The sequence below is a fragment of the Thamnophis elegans genome, chromosome 3 (genome assembly GCF_009769535.1).
Source record: "Thamnophis elegans isolate rThaEle1 chromosome 3, rThaEle1.pri, whole genome shotgun sequence".
Taxonomy (NCBI): Eukaryota; Metazoa; Chordata; class Lepidosauria; order Squamata; family Colubridae; genus Thamnophis; species Thamnophis elegans.
In genome coordinates, this window is record NC_045543.1 from 44,749,691 (window position 1) to 44,770,662 (window position 20,972).

Consider the following 20,972-nt stretch of genomic DNA (forward strand, 5'->3'; position numbering starts at 1 on the left):
CCTGCCTAGACAGGAAACCCTATACCATTTCAGACAAATGGTTATCCAACATTTTCTTTAAAACTTCCAGTGTTGGAGCATTCACAACCTCTGGAGGCAAGTTGTTCCACTGATTAATTGTTCTAACTCTCAGGAAATTTCTTCTCAGTTCTAACTTGTTTCTGTACTTGATTAGTTTCCAGCCATTGCTTCTTATTCTACCCTCAGGTGCCTTGGAGAATAGTTTGATTCCCTCTTCTTTGTGGCAACCCCTGAGATATTGGAACACTGCTATCATGTCTCCCCTAGTCCTTCTTTTCATTAAACTAGACATACCCAGTTCCTGCAACCGTTCTTCATATGTTTTAGCCTCCAGTCCCCTAATCATCTTTGTTGCTCTTCTATGCACACTTTCTGGAGTCTTTTTTACATTGTGGCAATCAAAACTGAATGTAGTATTACAAGGGTGGCCTTACCAAGGCATTATAAAGTGGTATTAACACTTCATGTGATCTTGATTCTATCCCTCTGTTTATGCAGCCTAGAACTGTGTTGGCTTTTTGGGCAGCTGCTGCACGCTACTGGCTCATATTTAAATGGTTGTCCACTAGGATTCCAAGATCCCTCTCACTTAATTGGCTTTATCATGTATTGGTCACACTGAAATAAAATATATAGTCAGGAAAAGAAACCGAAAAACAGTATTTCTGCGCATTAGATAAGAACATGAACCCAATATACAAAGTTTACTGAATAACTTCTATTCTAGCTATTTGTACCATAATTGTGTATGGTACTTCAGTTTGGCTTCAGATTAATAAATAACATTATGTGAAGAGTTCATTGTGCCTTGAGTATATAGATCAGGCTACTTCTATTTTTATCTATTATCCAAACCATGTATGTTAGCAGGAAAATTGCTTTCACGATCTTGTGTAAAAGTTACAATATTCAGGCTCTTTTCTAAGCTGAAGCACATAGGACTTTTAAGAGATGGTGTAAGACAGAGATCTTTTTTGAGTGGCCTGAGGCAATTTGTTCTCATTTGGTCTCCATTTTTAGGAATAAGATTGGCAGATAATCAAGAGGAGAAAAAGAAAAATATGTAGCATACAGTAATTAGTAATACTTTATAAATTCTGCACATAATTAATGGAGTTTCTGATGACACATTTATCTCTACTTAGATATCAGGTGTGTGATGGCGGCTACACTCTGTCTTGTGGGTATTGATGCATTCTTCCAAAGTCGCTACTGATGTCTTACCTTCATCTTCCAAATTGCAGTGTGGTCGGTAAGTCACCATCTACTGCAATCATAAAAGTACACATTATTTTGAATGAAACAATATTTTAATACTTTTTCAACGTTGGAAACGTTCTACACTAATACAGTATGTAGCTTTAGATCACTTTTTCATAAATAAGTGGACAGGTATTTTTTACTTAATTGTTTAATTAGGTTCGCTTTATCTAGTTTTAGACCTTGAATGAAGAACAGATTGTGTTTTAGATTTATGCAGAAATATTGAAAATACAAAAGGATTCACAAAATTTTCAAGTACCGTATTTTTCAGAGTATAAGACGCACCTTTTTTCCTCAAAAAAGAGGCTGAAAATCTGGGTGCACCTTATACATCAAATCAGCATTTGTTTGCCTCCCGAAGCCCCACCCCTTCACAAAAATGGCCATGCATACCCTTATGGAGGCTTTTAGAGAGCTCCTGGGGCCGGGGAGGGCAGAAATGAGCAAAAAATGGGCCATTTTTCCCCCCCACAACCCCCAGCAGTACTCTATAAGCCTCCATAAGGATGCAATTTTTTTGACCAAAAACGGGCCATTTTTTGCTTGCTTTTGGTCCCCCGCCCCCAGGAGCACTCTGCAAGCACCCCCAAGGCTATTCATGCCTTTTTTTAAAAAGGGGGCCCGTTTTCGTGAAAAATGGGCCCTTTTTGGGAGGTTTGCAGAGTGCAAAAACTTTTCCCCCCCCCCTTTCGGAAAGCTCTTTAGTTAGAGTTACTGATAAGAATTAGATTGATCAAGTACTGTGCCAGCAGAAACAAGTCTTAGGTGCTGCAGATTGTCAGCGATTTCCTTCTCCAGCACATGGATAAATACACCTGGAAATATCTACCTACCTAACTACTCTCTCTCCCTCCCTCCCTCCCTGCTGTATTTCTTTCTCTCTCTCTCTCTCCCTCCCTCTCTCTCTCTCTCTCTCCCTCCCTCTCTCCATCTACCTACCTACCTACCTACCTAACTACTCTCTCTCCCTAACTATCTACTGTATTTCTCTCTCTTTCTCTCCCTCTCTATTCCTCTATCTACCTACCTACTTTTTTAAAAATTTGCCTCTTCAAAACCTTGGTGCGTCTTATACTTCGGTATGTCTTATACTCTGAAAAATACAGCACCTCTGTATTCCACCAGCAGTAGTAAGAGTCAACAAGGTTAGTATTGTTGTTGTTATTAGTGTTGTTATTGTTGTTGCTATTGTGCCTTACACATTAAAGCTTTAGACATTATAGTCTTAGACTATGGCTTAATTTACTGCATTTTCATGGCAAGTATTTGAACAGTTTAACAAGGAAGTATAAAGCACCTCCTTACCTCCATCCAATATCCAGTTCTTTAGTATTAACCTTCACTATCTCTTCCCATTTTGGCATCCAGTCTGAATTTCCCTTTAGCAGTACCCTCCAGATTTGGGAATTTTGTTCTTGGTTTTCTGGCCATTTGGAACCTTTGATTGTGTTGTTTCTTCATAAGCGTCTTTTCTTTTTTACAGGCTTAAAAAAAAAACACACAAGCGTGGATTCCTTCAAGACTTTGCCACAGCCTCTATCACACATCTTCTTAAAAATAAAATAGAAAGTATTGAATAATAATGATAATAATAAAAATGCCAAATCCAGTCTAAACATCTGTTTGACTGTGTGAACCATAATAATAATATGTTCCTCTTCTACATTGTATAAAAGTCTAAGAGTTTAAATTCTATAAGCATGAATGAATTTGTTTGAAAAAAATATTTTCAAGCAGAGCAGCAGAGAGAATAACTATTTTTATACCAAGCATTTTAAGTAAGAGGACTGTACCTTGGGTGGAAGAACTGATTACTGTATATGTTTGATTTTTAAGTATGTATAATCTCTTTTCCTACCCTTTTAAGATGCATGTTCAAGGCATGTTTTTAAATCTGGTTCAGATTTTTTTTAAAGTGTATTGTTTGAAATGCACAGACAATTTTGGTTATCGGGTTTTGGAGCCTGAGATGGTGTGTTTTAAATATATGAAGTGTATTCCTGTAATAGCTATTTTCATGTTTTGCCTAATTGTGCCAAATTATATTGAGCAAGACAATCAGCAATATAATAGCTTTTTCATGATTGTAACAGTTGGTGTGCTGTACATTAGCGGTGCCTGATCGCTAGTTCCTGCTGTATTTTTTTCTCTATATTTGGATACACAATTGTGTGGGAATAAGAAGTAGTACACTGTAGAAAGTAGAAAGTCAATTTCTATTATGAATGAAATTGTGCAGTCATAATTATGAACATTTCTGCGACTGTGTCTATAATACTATATTTCTCTTCAGACAAATATATCTCATATGGTTGTGTGTATTATTTGGAAAAGGAAAAAGAAAAAAAAAACCTGGTATTTGTGAGAACACATCCTGGAGGACCAAGCTGTCCAGGAAGTTATGTACTCTAAATCAAGTTTCTAACATCCATACCATCTATTTTTATAACTTATACACTGTTTGTGTATGTGTGCGTATCTTTGAAATGTAGTTTAGTTTTGTGATTTTGTTCTGAATATACAGCGAATTGTTTCTGGTCATTTATTGTTAATCATAGTTTTGGGGAAGGTAAGAGGTGACTGGACAATTGATCCAGAAAACTGAACTTCAGTTGTTGATCCCAGCACCTCATGAAAAATGCCAAAGGTTTTTGCTGAATCTGATTCTAATGAAATGCCATCCTTGGGATATTTGGCTTACCAGCTATTCTTGATTTTTCCCAGGTAATCTCAGTAGCAGGCATATGTAGTCAGCCCCAAATCTATGCAATGATGCCAGATGGTGATTTGTGAGGTGGCAGCAGTAGCAGCCCCATGTAAAGGATTGCCCTCATGACCAGAACTCCCTGCTGGGGAGAAATCTTCAGGTGCCCACTGTTAAATAGCTATTCAATTTCACTTACTGTAAGTCTGTACTCTTGGGGGAAAAAAAGAGATTTCAGGCACAGCGTGCCAAGGAAAAGCTACTTCAAACTTTCCATTTTCTTGAAGGGGTTTATCTTTAGGAGCCAGATAACGTCTGTAGCCATATGACATTACCCAGTCTGGGTGGACTTTAGTGCTGCAATAGGACTCTGGAACATTGGGGTTGGTTTTTTTTAAAATGTTGTTTTCTTTCTATTGAAGAGAACTCTCCCACAGATCAGCTTTAGCTCAGGTGTGACACACAAATTCACCTGTAGCCAAAGGTGCCCCTGTTAGAAACTAATGAACTGAATTACTGAAGTTATTTTTAAATCTGCTTCCTATTTCCACTTTACATGGATATGTGGTCTGTTGAACTGAATAGGGCTTGCTTCTGAGCGCATAAGACTGCACCTGCAGTTTTTTGAACAGCTAGGAGTGCAACAACCTAGGGCAGAAGAGTTCATAGATCAATCATTCATGGGAAATTATTCTTCTCTCAATTGCTGAAGGCTGCCAGTTCCAGAAATCCCTCACTGTTCTCCCTCCAGCTACTAGCCCAGATATTTTACAATAGTGACAAGTCTGGCTCTGATGGCCTGCTTAGTAGAGAGAGTAGAGAGTAGATGGCCTGCTTAATAGGGTTAGTAGGATCAAATGTTCATGAAGCAGCAGCTTCTCTGCTGGATTATTATCACTTATCCTGAAATAAGATACATTTTTTTAAAGAAATATAAGTTATATGTCAAAATGTAAAAGGCTTTAAGAATGCAAAATTGCAAGAGGGTTGCTTGGCTTGTTCTCCTCTGGATGTGATGCAGCTGCTACTCCTGAGAGTTCTACTCTGAACACATCAGAAGAGCCCCAAATTGCAACTGAAAAATGCCCATTACTAAGCAAACAATATGGATAAATTGAACAAATTTAAGATGTAACTGTAGGTAGTTAAACAACCCTAAAAAGATTTGTGCTAGATTGTTTCACAAAACACCTGACTTTTCTCTACAGCCTTTTACTGGCATTGACTGAATTATACAATGCTTCCAATTTGTCTATGATTTTTTTTAGAAGAAAAAAAGTTGTTAAAAGATACTTTTCTATTATAATTTTCTAAAAATAAAAGCAATGAATAAAATAAAAATATGATCTATACTACCATGTCTGTTTATTTACTTGCATCCATTTGAAGAAATAAGAATCTGCGAAAATCCATGTTAATACTTAGTTTTAATATCTTACCCCCAAACCCAGTTTTCATTTATACTTCCCTCATTTTCCCCTTTTCAAATTAATTATTGTTAATTTGAAAAACCTGAAAACATTTAAATAATAGCTACAAGTCAGTGTTGGCACAGGTACCTCCTATATATTACCCCAGATTCCAATAGGTATAGTCTCCACAAATCACACAACTCACCCTCTCAGGACGTGTTCTTAACCTCCTCCCAAATCCTGCAACTGACTCCTACAGAATAAAATCACAGAAAAAAAGAAAACCATCAGGGAAAAAAGAATAGAAAACACTCAACCATCTGTGTTAGGAGATTGAAACATCCAAATAGGAGAGGGTAAGAAAAACCACTCGAGTCCCATCTTCCATGTAAAAAGAGGCCTCTCCCTTACAGTACCCCCATCCTATTGGCCATGGCAAAAAAAATTGGGTAGAAGCCTGGCCCTGAACAATTGATTCAGGATTTGAAGAAGCTTCTTGAATGAGAAGCGAAACATCTTCAAGGAAAAACAAAAAGCACCTTTGGACAACCATGACTTGAATGACTGAGAATCTCCATAGATATATTTCCCAAGCTAGCCACATATAATGAGTCACTGATCTTCTGCACTCGACAAGGTAAGCGCCACAAGCTTATGCAGATCTTCTATAAAATGTTAAAGGCAACATGGGCATGCATATACACTAAAAAAGATCCACAATACAGAAATAATTGTTTTACAACTGATGAGAATGACTACAATACGTATGGTATCCTTCATAGTGTGAAATCATTACAGATGCATTCTTAGAAAAAACACATTATAGCTTTGATATTGAATTGAGCTAGAATCTGTTCTTCCAACAGACTGGCCCTTCATTTATTAGGAAAGTGATAAGGAGGCATGGCATGTATCCTTGAATCCAGCCTTTCAAGAGAAGGACTCTATTATCAGTTAGTCACTACCAGGCACAGATTGGCACAGAAATGAAATCCCATGCTTAAGGATGCTGCATGAAAGATAAAAAGGACATCCACAGATGAAAGAATGTATACCAACTCATAACCTTTTATTTAGTCACCAAAGTTACAATGGCACTAGGACCTTTGCAGCATCCTTATGGTTACATGATCAAAATTTGGATTGGCAACTGGCTCATATTTATGACAGTTCCAATGTTCTGGGATCATGTGATCACTTTCCCGGACTTCTGACAAGTGAAATCAATAGGGAAGCCAGATCCAGTTAACAACTATGTTATTAACATCTGCCATGATACACTTAATAACTGTGGCAAGAAAGCTAGTAACATGGAGCAAAACCACTTAATAAACGGTCTCGCTTAGCAACAGAAATTTTGGGCTCAATTGTGATTATCAAATGACGGCTCCTTGTACATGTATAGTATATTAGCAAGCATAAATATAATGGATTCATCCTGAGTTCCTATTCAAATCTCCATGCAGATTATTTGCTTTTTTCTTGTTTGCAAATACTCGTGTAACATTTGTGGGTTAGTTTATAAGGCTCACAGACCATTTTCAGTTCAGTACAATTTATAGAAATTTCACCAGGTGAAGAAAATGAGGTTCAGTTGCGGGGGGGGGACTTTCTTTTATATATGTCCCCCATATTTAAAACAAAATGACTGAAGTATTGTAATAATGATAATAAACAACAGGACTTTCCAATTTCTGAATTCTGAAACCAAGATGTAATTGTCTTATCTGGCTCTGTAATAGGAAAAGAAATTCTAAAGTACCTGATGGTGAAATACATTTATTTTAACCAAACCAAGCATGCCTCTGCTGGTCTCTGAGCAATAGGATAGTAAAAGATTCATGCCAACACATTTGTAACTACCTGACTCTGAGTCTCAAGATGGAAACAACAATGTCACTACTATGGCTTTGTGATTATTGCTACTTTCAAATATTTTTCCATCATCAGTCCTGAAAGCCTGGCACTCTCTCGTGTCATATCACCAAGTTCCTTGTGCTACAGAAAGTGACAGGAAGAGCCAAGTGGGAATTCTTTACATATTTTCTCCAAATTCACTTTCTTTTCTCTATTCTCTAGAAACTTGGAAGGACTATGATGAATATATCAAATGCATTACAGTTTATACCAGTGCTTTCTAGTACACACAAAAACTAATCCAATTAAAAAATTATGCTCTCATTTTGTGAAGCCAGGCTTTTTTTAGTGAGGCTATCTATGCTCAAGCTGCATTCTTCTAGTTTCCTTGCTCAGTTTAATCTTTAAAGCCAAAAGAAAATTCATACTTAAATTTCCTCTCCACATTTGATAAACTCATGGCCAGACATCGCTTACTGCTAGATTAATAACATAATTATCAATTACTAAAACTATTTATAGAGTAGCCATTTTTTATTTCATTATCTTTCATTTCTCTAGAACAAGGTATAAATACACAATTTGTTCATATTGAATGAATTACCCATATTAAATGAATTGTGCATTCCAATAATTGGGAAGAAACATATTCTTACCTTCACTCACCCCAAATCATGCCCTTTTTCTTTCCTTCATCACAGCCAGCAGTCATATAATGGAAGGCCACTCTTATTACTACATATGAAGAAGCAGGCTTGTCTCAATTTTTTTTTTAATTCTAAAGTAACTCACAAACAATACAAATACACTTGTGTGCAAAAGTTAGGCACCCTTGGTCAAAATGTTCACTTCAATAAATCCTTAAGCAACAGAAAATGGCAAAATTTCGACATGATACAAAACTACACACAACAGTGTTCTACAAATTAAAATGCATACTTAACAATTTACGTGCAATTATTAAAAGATTCAAGGTAAGAAGATATGCAGGGGCAGAGGTTTGGATACTCTTTCAGGCAGTACTTTGTAATACCTCCTTTGGCAGACATCTTCTGTAGTCAGCTGAGTCGTTCTAGCTTTGCTTTTGGAACTGATTCTCATACTTCATTAACAGAACTCTTCCAACTCAGAATCATTCTGAGACTTCTTGGCCTGCATTGTACTTTGAGATCTCCCCAGAGATTTTTAATAATATCTTGGAACTGGGAAGACCATTGCAAATCCTGTGTTTTCTTGTAACAGGTTCATGATTTATTTGGAGATATATTTCAGCTCAAGGATTCCTGACATAAATGGAATGTTAACACAATTTTGAAGATGTTGCATGGGCACCATGATGTAACTGGTACCTGCAGAAACAACCAACTGAAATAGACTTGAAAATTCAAATGGAAACTTCAGGATAATACAAGAAATGTCACTTTGTGGGGGGAAAATAAGTATAAAAAAAGAGTTTACATTTCTAAATAAAAGCTTCATCTTAAACTATTACCTAAAATAATAAATGTATATATCTAAACGGAGTGTCGCTTTTAGCTGCTATTCAGTCAAAAGGCATGGAAAACATGTAAAAAAAATCTTCAACTTTTAAAAATGATTTTATGATAAACATCTTTTCTTGACATCAAAAATCTCAGATTTATCTAGGTTAGCCCATCTTAATAAAATTCCAATAGAATACCAAAGAATTCTTCAAAGAAATTTTAACTGATGAACATGAATATCAGCATTACATGCTAAATACATTTCAACCCCAATATCAGAAGTCTACTGATAATGAATGGCTCTGATCCAAGCTTATAATAATTTATTCTTGATCCCAAAAGTTGTTACTTTTCACCTGCTACAGAAATGGAAGAGGAAAGAACCACATCAGATATACAAAGGACATCTGTGTCCTAAGCATCTACATCAACATAACAATTCAGTTCAGAAGACCAATTTATTTGCCAGGAGCTACATCAGAATAATCCTTCAATACACCAGCCAAATGATCATTGTGAGTTTTGAACCTCCGTTTCTTCTGAGATGCTGGCTTCTTCCTTTTCTGGATAGGAACCTAAAAGAAGAAATAAATCACATTTATAAGAGCCCAAAGGATTTTCACAGGTAAAGATCCCATAATATAGCCTTCTCAATTGTAGTCCCCCAACTATGGACTATCTTGCTCCTCACTACTCTTATGATGAGCGTCCACAGAGAGGGGAAAACTGGCTCACGGAAAGAGCACTGGAAAGGAATCTTAAGTTTGGAGTCTGCCACTTTGGATTGTTTCAATTATGGTTAATAGGGGTTTTGTTTTGTTAATTTTGTTCAAACCAAATCACAATTTGATTATGGCCAGCTGCCAGCAAGAAAAAATAAACACACCTTACATTTCATAAATGGATCATCTATTACATTCTTTAAGCTAGATACATTGTAAGTGATCTGAAAATTACTGTTGGTTAAATGAAAGACTGCATAATAATCTTCTGACCTTCCTGCTATTATTATTAAAAAAGGAGAGATTAAATTTTTGACACAAAATCAAATAAAATCTAAACGTGAAAGCATGTGTAATCATTTCAATCTTTCTCCTGTTGCTTTTTTAAAAAATTTGGTTCCTGCTGTCACAGCTGCTCTACTTGGGGTAGACAGCATAGAAATATCAGAAATGAACAATGAAACCTATTTCAGTCTTTAGAGGATTGTACATAACCCCTTTGAACATAAATTATACAAGTAAGCCATCCACTAATACACAGGTGTTTGATTCAGAAATAATTGGGAATTACCCAATATCAGTTTTGCAGATCCAAACCATTTTTGAAGCAGTGTGGTGAAATGTTTTGGCTATTACTCATGAAGGGATGAGTAGTTGTTTTTTTTTTAAAAAAAATGCACTGGGGAAGTCCTGAGCAATTCCACTCCATCCCAAGGGAATTAAGGGACAAAATGAGTATCTTGAATTAGAAAGTTTAAGGCATCTACTTTGTTTCTGTCCAATCCCCAAAAGATTTTGATATAGAAATGAAGCAAATAAGTAAACAAGTACAGTATGTGTGTCTTTTGTAATGCAATGCTTTTCGTTAAACAAATCCAGTTCTACACAAAGCTACATATACTGACTTCCTATTGGGGATCAGCTTTTTAATGTGTGCGCAAGCCCTACAGTTGTAAGGGCCAAAATGTTTAAACATCATAGTTACGGTAATACTGATTGGTAGTATTGAGCAAAGGCACAAAAAAACGGAGGAAGAGTGAACCGCAATCTCCTGACCACTCTTTCTAATTCATAATTTACAACTCTTGTTATTGTCAAATACTCCACTCACTTTCTAAGCATCAGAGTCTCTTTTCCTTTTTTCGAAAAGAAGAAGCCAATTCTTTGTCTTTATTGTGGAATAGGGATGAATTAGAGCTATATAGAACTTACAAGTGCATCCCATAATAACTATAAAGTTATAGTTCTAAAAGATATATTTGTAAGATACAAAGAATCACAACAGATACGTAAAAAAATGTATTGTGTTGCAAAGATGTGAAGTTTGTACAAATTAATTAATTAATTAATTAATTAATGAGAACTTACAACTGCATCCCATTCCAATCTCAAAAAGTTAGTATGTTTTCATTCTTGAAGACTGACGGCCAGACCAGATATTATCTGAATATTGCTCTCACTTCAAGGCTTAGAATTTATACATTAATTAGGGTGGTGCTGGGAGGACAGTTAAGCACTCTTGCAAATGTCCTCATTTCTCCCATATTAGTGTTATTTAAAAAATGGCTTTGTGATCCAGGTTTGTTCTTGTACCTCTTATTTTTCCAAGAAGCCAAGGCACTTGCATGTGGTTTCAAATACATACAAAGGCCAGATTGTAGAGTTTATTAGGCATGCGCTAAAGAAATCATATGATAGTATTTGAAAGGATTTGTAATTCTGCTCCTTATGAATTTTTGGAAATTTTCTTCATGCTGGACAGTGGGAGAAAATGAGATCTCTATGTGAAACCATATTTCAGGATATTTTTGAATTTCTGTACCCCTAACATTCTCTCCTCTGTTGGGGACAGTACACATATGGGTCAATATTGGTTGATCTTTGTCTTAGAAATCTATGCGGTCCAAAGCAAGCAGCAGTAGGCAGGAATTTCTCTGCAGCGGCAGTAGATTGCTATCTAAAGGAATGAAATGGGGACCAGTGAAGCCTCTAAACTAAAATTAGATCCAAATGACAGAAATGCCTCATTGAGGGGTAGGAAAATGGATCCTGTCCATTGCCTTGTAATCTCATTCTCTTAAGCAATCCATTCATTTTTCTTTCTTGTGTCTTAAAATATCTTCATTTCCTATAAATTAAATATATTAATTCTGAAGAAACAAAAGACGAATAGGAAATTGCTTACTAATTTCTTTGGGCCTACATCTTGCATAGAGGAAATACCCTGGCGTTTCAGATAGTCTTCTATCTTCTCTTCATCCATAGAATCCACAGGAACACTCCTCCAAAGTTTTTGAAATTCTAAAATCCCAAAATGAATACTAATTAGTTTCCTTTCATAATTATACTGTTCAACTGACATCCCACATTGGCGGCAATGCTATATAAAATAGTAACAACAAGCATAACCTTTATTATGAATTGTACAGAATAAGAAAAAGGGTCTTAGATATTATAAATACGTAAATATTAGCATACAAAAATTCTAAAACAGAAGAGCTGAAATTAGATAATTACAAAATGATTTCATGTTTAAATATATGCAATCCCAATTACTATCAAGTATTTGTGTCACAGTGAATAAAAAAGGACAAACTAAATACCAATTCCCACTCTCAAGAGTTCCATCAGTCTCTTGGGATTTGCCTCTGCTCCCAGACTGGGATTATGTTTAGTATGTTTATGGAGGCTTGTTGAAGTGGTCATGTTTATAAGAGCAGTGGTGGCGCAATGAATGAAATACTGCAGGCTACTTATGCTGACTCCCGGCTGCCAGAAGCTTGGTAGTTTAATTCTCACCAGGCTCAAGGTTGATTCAGCCTTTCATCCTTCCGAGGTCAGTAAAATGAGGACCCAAATTGTTGGAGGCAATAGGCTGATTCTGTAAACCGCTTAAAGAGGATTGTAAAACACTGGGAAGTGGTATATAAGTCTAAGTGCTATTGCTGTTACCTAATGAAGAAGGGCTTGATTCAATGAATTTATTTTAAAGCTAAAGAGAATTGGAGCCTAAATGCAGTCCTGATTTACCCACATCTGAATAGATATAGGACTATGAAATACAAAGGGCATTGAAAGTTACAGTAAAACTGCCAAGTGTTGTTATTGCTCAATTTCATAATTAGAGCAAAATGTAGCTGGCTGATTGAGAAGGCAGGTAATTTTTCCTATAACCTCATTCTGAGAATTAAGTTAAATGCAGACTTAAGGAAGGAAACATTTTCTCTGGAGACAGGAAATGCCTTTCATCGCTAGGTATTGCTCACAATGCTCAGTAAGCTGACTGGGCAGGTTTGCTGGACTTTCAAGATTGTTGTTTTCAAAGATCAGAGCTATAACAAATTTACACCAATTAGCTGACATTTGAAGTGTGCAATGTATAGATATGAATTGTTTAGCCAAAAGTAGAGGAGCCCTATCAATCAATATTTGATGCTGAGATTTCAGAGTGGATTTACTTTCTTTTGGCTAACAGAGAAATTTGGCGATCTCAAAGAGCCACTAAAGTCCAACCTTATGTGCTTTTGAGATAGCTGTCCGAAGCTGACATGCAACTGGTGTAATCTTATGAGAGATACGTATGCCTATACACTGGAAGAGGATTTTTTTTTGTTTTTTTGTTATTTTCTCTTAAGGACAACACAATAGTCCTTGAATTACAATGGCAATTGGGACTGGAATTTTTATCATAAGCAATGCGAATGTAAAATGCAATGCTAAGGGACCACGTCTGGACTGAGTTACAGTACATTGCTGTTTGAATGAGGTTAGCTTATTGGATGTCTATATTGTTTTGTTTTTTTAACCCAATTGGTTTTAACTAATGGATCAAATTCATTTCCTAATGAACTTCTTGGCACTTTGGCAAATGGAGCCTCTCAGCCTAATCACACTATTCAAGTCGATGAAGTATATACAGGTAGTTCACAACGTAGGATCACAATTGAGTCCACAATCTGGGTCGTGTGGCAAGCATGTGATTGCCTTGCTCAATATCTGGAATCCCAGCTCTTTCCATTGCAGTTGAGTCAAGTACCTGTTCTTACAATATTTCTGAAGGCTAGAAAGAGCCTCAGAAACATCATGAGCAAAATGCTATCTGTTACGATGTTCTGAAGCTCTTTACGCTTTCGGAAAAATCATATTGCCTCGTTTTCTGCAGAAGTTGCGCCTAACATTGTTCAGCCATACTTGTCAGCAGCTGTGCGGAAAGGGAAGGTAAGCGGACCCACCGTATGTGGTGGGATGGGAAAAAGGCCAAAGCCTTCTGGGAGTGGTGGAAATAAGTGGTGGACAATGGTGGAAAAGGGGAAAGGCCCTCTACATGGGGCTGCCCCTGAAAAGTGTTTGGAGACTACAATTAGTCCAGAATGCAGCCGGGCGAGCGATATTGGGTGTACCTTGGTACACCCACACTACATCTATCCTCCGTGAGCTGCACTGGCTCCCCATTGGTCTCCAAGCACAATTCAAAGCCCTACATGGCTCAGGACCAGGATATCCACGAGACCGTCTTCTGCCGCACACCTCCCTAAGACCGATAAGATCGCACAGGGTGGGCCTTCTCCAGGTGCCATCAGCTAGACAATGTCGGCTGGCGGCACCCCGGAGGAGGGCCTTCTCTGCTGCCGCTCCAGCCCTATGGAACGAACTACCCCCAGAGATCCGGACCCTACCCACTCTCATGGCCTTCCGAAAAGCGATTAAAACCTGGCTATACTGGCAGGCCTGGGGCTGTTGACCTCTAGACTGGGTGCATGGTGTGTTTCTTTTAACCTGTTCTCTTCTGTTTGTCTTTTTACCTTTTTGTGAAATTTTATTTCTGTAAGCCGCCCGGAGTCCTTCGGGATTGGGCGGCCTATACATTTAATAAATAGAATAGAATAGGCCCATATACTGGTGTGCCTAGCCAGCTGAGGCCTCCCAACCTACAATGGAGAAAACCTGGGACACTTCCATGGTAGTAAACTCAGACGCACTGCCAAGCACCCACATTTTTGTCATATGACTACAAAGCACTGCAATATTCAGAACTTTGAGAGTGAATCATATGTCCTTTCATTCATCACCATCGTAATTTCAAACGGTCACTGAACAAATGGTTATAAGTCAAGGACTACCTGTAAAAATATCTGCTATTTCTCAGTTGAAAAACATTCTATGATTGATACATTGGTTTTGATTTATTTATTTATTTTGGTGGATTGTATTTTCATCGTACCATTCTTTTATGATAACAACAACAACTTTATATGGGTTTGGGAATTTATTTCACAATACTTCAGGTTTTTTTTTACTTCTAATTATCAATGCATCCTTTGATATATTTGTGAACATTACTTCAGTGCATTTGGATTATTAATATTAAACAGTCATTGCACTTGACAGTTTTAATATGGTTGGCAACTACTGCCATTAATATCTCATCCTACTGTATCTCCTTAACATCAAAAGAAAATATAACATCTTGATGCTTTCTGATCCCCAATGGCAACACTATGCAGCAAATCCAGAGAACCCTGAATACAATGACCTCACCAAACTGGAAAAAAGTTGGCCGTTGGTAGCCACATGTTTGCTACATCACTTGCTTTGGATCCAAAGTATAAAAGATTCATTGTACTATATTCAAGTTTTTAAAATTGCATTATAATACAAAGTGACTTTGAAATAACTCCCAAATTCCTCAAGCCAAACATTTTGCCTCTTGATCACAGAAAATAAAGAGGGCAAGAGCAGCAAATGTCAGATAAACTGCAGGCAACCTGCCTCCATATATCTTTTCAAGTGCTTTTCTGGAATGCCTTTATCAAGGCTGTGGCTGGTACAATTTCCTTTCCCTTCATTCCTTACTGATTAAGTCAGACAGAATCTGTCAATGGGCCTTGTTCACAAGCCATAAATAAAATGTAAAGTATAAATTCAGGAAGTCCTTTCAAGTATTTCTACCTATACAAAGATTTGTTTTGGTGTACTGAATTTGGGCAGCCTGGTGCAAGCCAAAGTAATAATCTATAACATTATTTCTTTCATATTTGTTGTACAGAGCTCTGCTCAATACACTGAGTGCCAACTCTTGGATATTTCTTTCAAGTCGTGAAAATTCTACTACTTCAGACTTCAAAACTACTTAGGACCAAAAACAATCTATTGGAAATATTATATTGTATCTTGATTTTAAAAGCAAATCCTGGTGTTAACATGTGTTTTATGAGTACAGAGAAACCCAATTGAGTGTCCAATGTCTCCAACCAAGTGAGCCCTGGTGCTACAGCTGGCAAAACATAGTCTCTTTATCAAGAAAGATGAGGTGCCCAAGGGAGCTGCCATAAAAAGGCTTCCATTGATCCCATCAATCATCTGGCTCAAACATCCATCCTCACTACACAGAATGTGTTCTTTTCCATCCTTGCACATTTCTTGTAGTGTCTTATATTCTTATGGTTTCATATATACTGTGAGTATGCAAATCCACATTTATAAAATAGAAATGTTGCAAAGAAAGCGTACTTTAAAATAATAGTTAAAATGGCACTATATGAAAAGTATAGTGCTTGAATAGTCTGTAGAAAAATTAATTATTGCATTGTCCCCTCATAATTAGGAAAAACTAAAGCAGCTGCTGGCCCTTAATTACTATAGTAATTCTACTAAAACACAGATAGTAGAGGAAGTATAATACTTGAAAACCACCTCAAACATGCAAAACAAAGGTGAATATAAGCAATTTAAATAATTCTGTTCTATTGACTCAAAATAGTACTTTAATGAGGTGTAAACTGTGCATTTCACTGAAATGAAACATCAAACACAGAACGTAGAATTACAGGGTTGGAAGGGATCCTGGAGGTTTTTTAGTTCAACCCCCTACTCGAGTAGGAGACTCTATACATAATATCCTAACATCCAGAACATTACAATGGCTCTGATCTTCCATACCACTATTATGGAATAAACAAGATGTAAAAGTCTCAGTAAAAAGTCTACAATATTTAACTCTAAAGTCAAAACATTAGCAACTTCAGGTTGTTCTCAACTTACCCAATTAAGCATTTTGATTAAGCCAAACTATACTGAATGCTTTGAGGCCAGAGGTAGCCCAATAAAATCTTGTTTGCTACATATTCCTTCCTATATATTTTCAACTATATCACATTTATTCAAGCATTTTTTCTCTAAAACCTTCCCGCAGTACTTGGCTGATTAACCCTAATTGCAGGAAAAAAAGCTTTGGCCCAGAAATCTCAAGTTTATGTTTCCAGAAGAAGGGTAAAAGATTCCATGTCAGTTCTTTAACTACTGAAGTAAAAACAACAAAACCCTACAACTGGATATTTATAATAGTTTTAAATCAATTTTTAAAAGAGAGAAAAATGTATATAATAGGAAGTAGCCCAATTATGAAATGAGTGTACCTGCTACCTGACGTGATCATGAGCATTTCAAAGAGGGAGCAGAGAATCAGACTTTCTTTTAAGTGATTTAAATTTGTGTCTAGTAACTAACAAAGTTCAGGATTATCAGAGTCCCACTTGTTTTCAGAAAAAGGAGACTGTTAAATTAAGTAAATGAAAGAGGCACTCAATGATTCTTTACAGTGCCCAGCTTTATAACCTTCATTTTCCTAAATTAGCTAAGAAAGGAAGAAAGATATTTCATTCAGTTACTTATTTGTCAATTGCTGAAAAAGGGATTCCCTGAAACATATTTTTCCCAAAGGGAAAAAATAGATACTGTATAATCAAGTATTCAGTCTCTTGCTTATGTGAATGTTCACCTTCATATTTTTAACCTCCTCCTATATCCCGACATTATCTTATCAAGTTTTTGTGCAAAGTTTCAAACTTATTAATAAAAAAACTGCATATGAAGTTAGTGTAAGACTCACTCCCCCCCAGGCATTGCACACTGCAGGGGAAAAGTGATGATAATTAATCAGTATTGATACTGATAATTAATCAGTATCTCTAAGTGTAGAGAGATACTGTGGACTGCTGAAGCGGCAACAGAACAATGAATGTTTCTACCATTTTTCTCTCCAGTGATTCCGTATCTATTTCTAAGCATTTCTAAATATTGTGATTTAAGGTAAAGAAATAAAAACAAAGAAATGATGCTCCAACCAATTCTTAGAATATAAAAATGAATGGTTGTTAAAATCCAGTATTTGTTTAGATAGGGAGATGTTGTGACTCAGCAGAAGTCTCCTGTAAGTCTTTTCGGGATGCAAGATTAACAGTGCAGTTGGGGCTCGTTAGTGGCGTCTTTTGGTGATAAAAGGACGGATGGTGCCACGCCCTGGTTGCAGGAGTCAATGTTCATTCATTGGTTCATCATTCATCGGTCATGGTTTGTTTGTGAGAGACACTTGGAGAAGTGATTTGCTTTCTGTAACCCTGATTCAAGGAGACACTTGGAGAAGTGAATTGTTTTGTAAGAGTTTTGTTTTGTATTCTGTTATCTTCTTGATTTATGTTTATTTTTGGGCTTGCAGCCAGTCTGAGCCGAGAACTGATAAAGTTCTTCCCTTTTATGTTTGTCTGCCTGTCGTCTTTGAATGAGCGGAGAAGGGGGGACTGAACAGGGAGCTATGGATGACCTGATGTTAGGGACTGCCTTAGAGGTGCTGGAGGAGGTTGTGGGTAACAAGACTGGTGTTTTTGATATGCTGTGCATTCATATTATTTAAAATGTAGGGCAACTTTTATTGTTTTGATGTAGTGCATGTTTGCATGTGATAAACTTTATTAGTAGTATGTGAATATATGCACTGGTATTTTGACATCTGTGAAATCAGTGTTTTATTGTGCTTTTGAGAAGATATGCAAGATGGCATTTGGGATATAGGCTGCACTTTTTGTACTCAGCTTCTTAGCAAACTTACTTGTTTCTGAGCTTCATTTGCTAAAACAGAAAATAGATTCAAAAAGCAATATTGTACTTTGGAAATCAGATCGGGCCTCAGCCATGTTTTTTAAAAAAACACTTCTCTTTTAACCCCAAATTTGCCATTTAAAAGCAATTTTTAATAGGTAGCACTTATTCCATTATAGCTATTTTTAACAGCATCTATGACTTGTTCTCAAATTTCCCAATATGTGCAATAATCCAAAAAATATTACTTGAGTGCCTCTCTTAACAGAGAGTCACTTTTTTGGCATATATAGGAGGGCTTTCTAGCACTTATTTTAAGACATGCACTGATTGATACAAAAAGAATGCCACCAGAGGTAAAAAAAGAGAAATTCACAAGGTAAGGTTTTCCTTCCCTTTTTTTTGGCAAGTAAGAAAAAATGAATGCCAAGATGGTAAAGTACTACACAAGATATATTTTGGGGTTCTTTTTACATTCTAGAAGTATAGTGCTTCTTTTGGGCCAATTTGCAACTAGAACCAGGTTGCAAAACTACTATATAAAAAGTTAGGGAAACAGTTATGAGCCCAGTTGAGAGCTCCTTTGGATAGTCACCCTTGTAACAAAATCCGTTTATTTATTAAAGCAAACCAAAGTTCCTCAACATTTCTTGTAGCAAAAAAATCTCTCCTTTTCCTTTTTTGAACTTTGGGTTAGGGATAAAAATAATCCATGTAGAAACATTTCTGAGAAATGTTCCATGTTTCCTATCAATAACATTCACATGCCAAGGAAGAAAAAAGGGAGTTTCTATAGTTAGCATGAGAAGGGATGAAGAGAGTCATTTGACTCTGCCAGGAACCAAATCTAAAAACTGAAATGAAGTGTAATATAGAAGAATCATTATTAAGAGGAAAAAGAGAGAAGGATTTGGAGAAATAAATGAAATAAATATGAGAGTAATAGCATTATCCTTGTCTTTCCCAGACCTTGGAATTTACAGTTAAGCTTTGTTATCACCAGTGCTCAAATCATATCAGTTCTTACAAGCAATCCTGCATTCAGCACAACTTTCTGCAGAAACAACTTACACAGATACAGCAGTAAGCACGTATGTGCTTACTTTCTGCTAAGAACACCAAAGTGTCAGCAGCAAGGGATAGAAAAGGCACAAAGATACAGATAATCCTTGGGTTATGAATGCAATTGGGACTGGAATTTCCATTGCTAAAGTGCAACATCATGTGGCCATATTGCTTAAGCAGGTCAAGCAAAACTTCTTATAGGACAAGAGTAATAAGTGAATGGCAAGGTGTTGTGGGCAGGTACTGCATACATGCAGGGACCGATACAGGTGGGTAAGTGCCATAGACGGGGCTTACAGACTATGAGATCCCCACACCACCTGAGGGATCCTCATGGGGAAAAGTGTGGGAGTGGGAGCAAGTTGCGGGGACAAATTTGCAGCCTCCTTCCGGCTTTTCCATTGACCTTGAGTTCTATGGAAGCAAAGAGAAATTCTGTTTGCCTCTAGAGTATAGGGGAATGTTTTAGCCAAGAGCCTGTAATAAGATATTTTATCTGTATACTAGTTAATAACTTCATTGGTCTTCTAAAACTATTGTCTGTGAACTTCACTATATCAGTGAAACCAGTTACTTTATAGATATTATATATTGGATACTGAGCAGCAGATCCTTCACCCCTTGGATCTGTCCCAAATGTATAGTCTCCTTCTTTTATGCAAAATTCTTTTAATGGTGCTTTGAGTTTTTCTTCTCTTTGCCAGACACTAATAGGCTATGGACCCCTTATCTGCCTCACATGCGGGACCACTGGGGAAAATATTAAAAGAAGTAACTCCCCAGGAAGATGGGTGGTAACAGCACTAATACCAACTCAGAAAGAGGAGTTAGTGTGTATAATCCCAGTTTCAGGGAAATGCATTCTGAGATCTTAAATCTCTTAGACCATGGGCTCAATCCTGCTGTTACATCCACTCTATACATAATTAATTCTCCTGGTAACCATTTTCATAACGTAAAGATTTACAAAGAGTTCCGATGTTATTTTTTTCTCTTAACTTCCCTTTTCTGAACAACCATACTTTCAAAATGCATTTGCCCTGCAGGTTTATAAAAAGGCACTTTGATACTGGCAGTTCTAATCTTCATGCTTTTCTTTATATCGAACCCACCTACAGATTTACAAATTGCATGTAAAAGTTTGGCCACTCCAGTCAAATTTTATGTGCATCCCTAAGCATGTGAACAAATTTCAGAAGGATGTTGGGTTTAATTCTGAACCATGCAAAAATTATAACAGCTCTTCTTCTTTAGGGATTCATCATCAGAAATTGACTAAGAGAACTTAAAACTTCCCATGCAATATTATTTACCTCATCTTCACGATCTCTTACCTGCCTAGTCACATCAGCTCAGACTTAACAGTGTGCATATATAAAATGACATTAGTGACTATTTAAAATATAAATTCACTAGAAAATATATTTCTATAAATCGCCGTGAAAATATGACAACTAAGTAAATAAAAATAATGAAATGCAAAATATAAATACTAAAAGTCAAAACTAAAAGTATACAGGCAACACAGAGGACTTACAAGATAATACTGCCATCTAGAGTTCAATTTAAG

The 20,972-nt window shown here is 36.6% G+C and overlaps 2 protein-coding genes and 1 long non-coding RNA gene across 3 annotated transcripts in view; 1 reads left to right on the top strand and 2 right to left on the bottom strand.

The window, feature by feature from the left end:
• RBPMS (RNA binding protein, mRNA processing factor) overlaps positions 1–1,255 on the top strand; it is a 105,966-nt gene extending 104,711 nt beyond the window's left edge. Inside the window, exon 8 of the mRNA XM_032213413.1 lies at positions 1,167–1,255. The gene's annotated coding sequence lies outside the window, so the exon portion shown is untranslated. The remainder of the gene's footprint in view (positions 1–1,166) is intronic.
• On the bottom strand, positions 1,218–6,535 carry LOC116505917. Its single transcript, XR_004254988.1, has 3 exons — positions 5,606–6,535; positions 2,590–2,768; positions 1,218–1,288 (listed from the first exon to the last, which is right to left on the bottom strand). It is a non-coding gene; the product is annotated as an uncharacterized LOC116505917 (long non-coding RNA).
• Positions 6,536–7,544: 1,009 nt separating this feature from the next.
• GTF2E2 (general transcription factor IIE subunit 2) overlaps positions 7,545–20,972 on the bottom strand; it is a 44,745-nt gene continuing 31,317 nt past the window's right edge. The window contains exons 7-8 of the mRNA XM_032214381.1: positions 11,649–11,764; positions 7,545–9,316 (exon numbers count right to left, since the gene is read on the bottom strand). Of these exons, the coding sequence (XP_032070272.1) occupies positions 9,200–9,316; positions 11,649–11,764 (233 nt within the window). The 3' untranslated portion in view covers positions 7,545–9,199. The remainder of the gene's footprint in view (positions 9,317–11,648; positions 11,765–20,972) is intronic.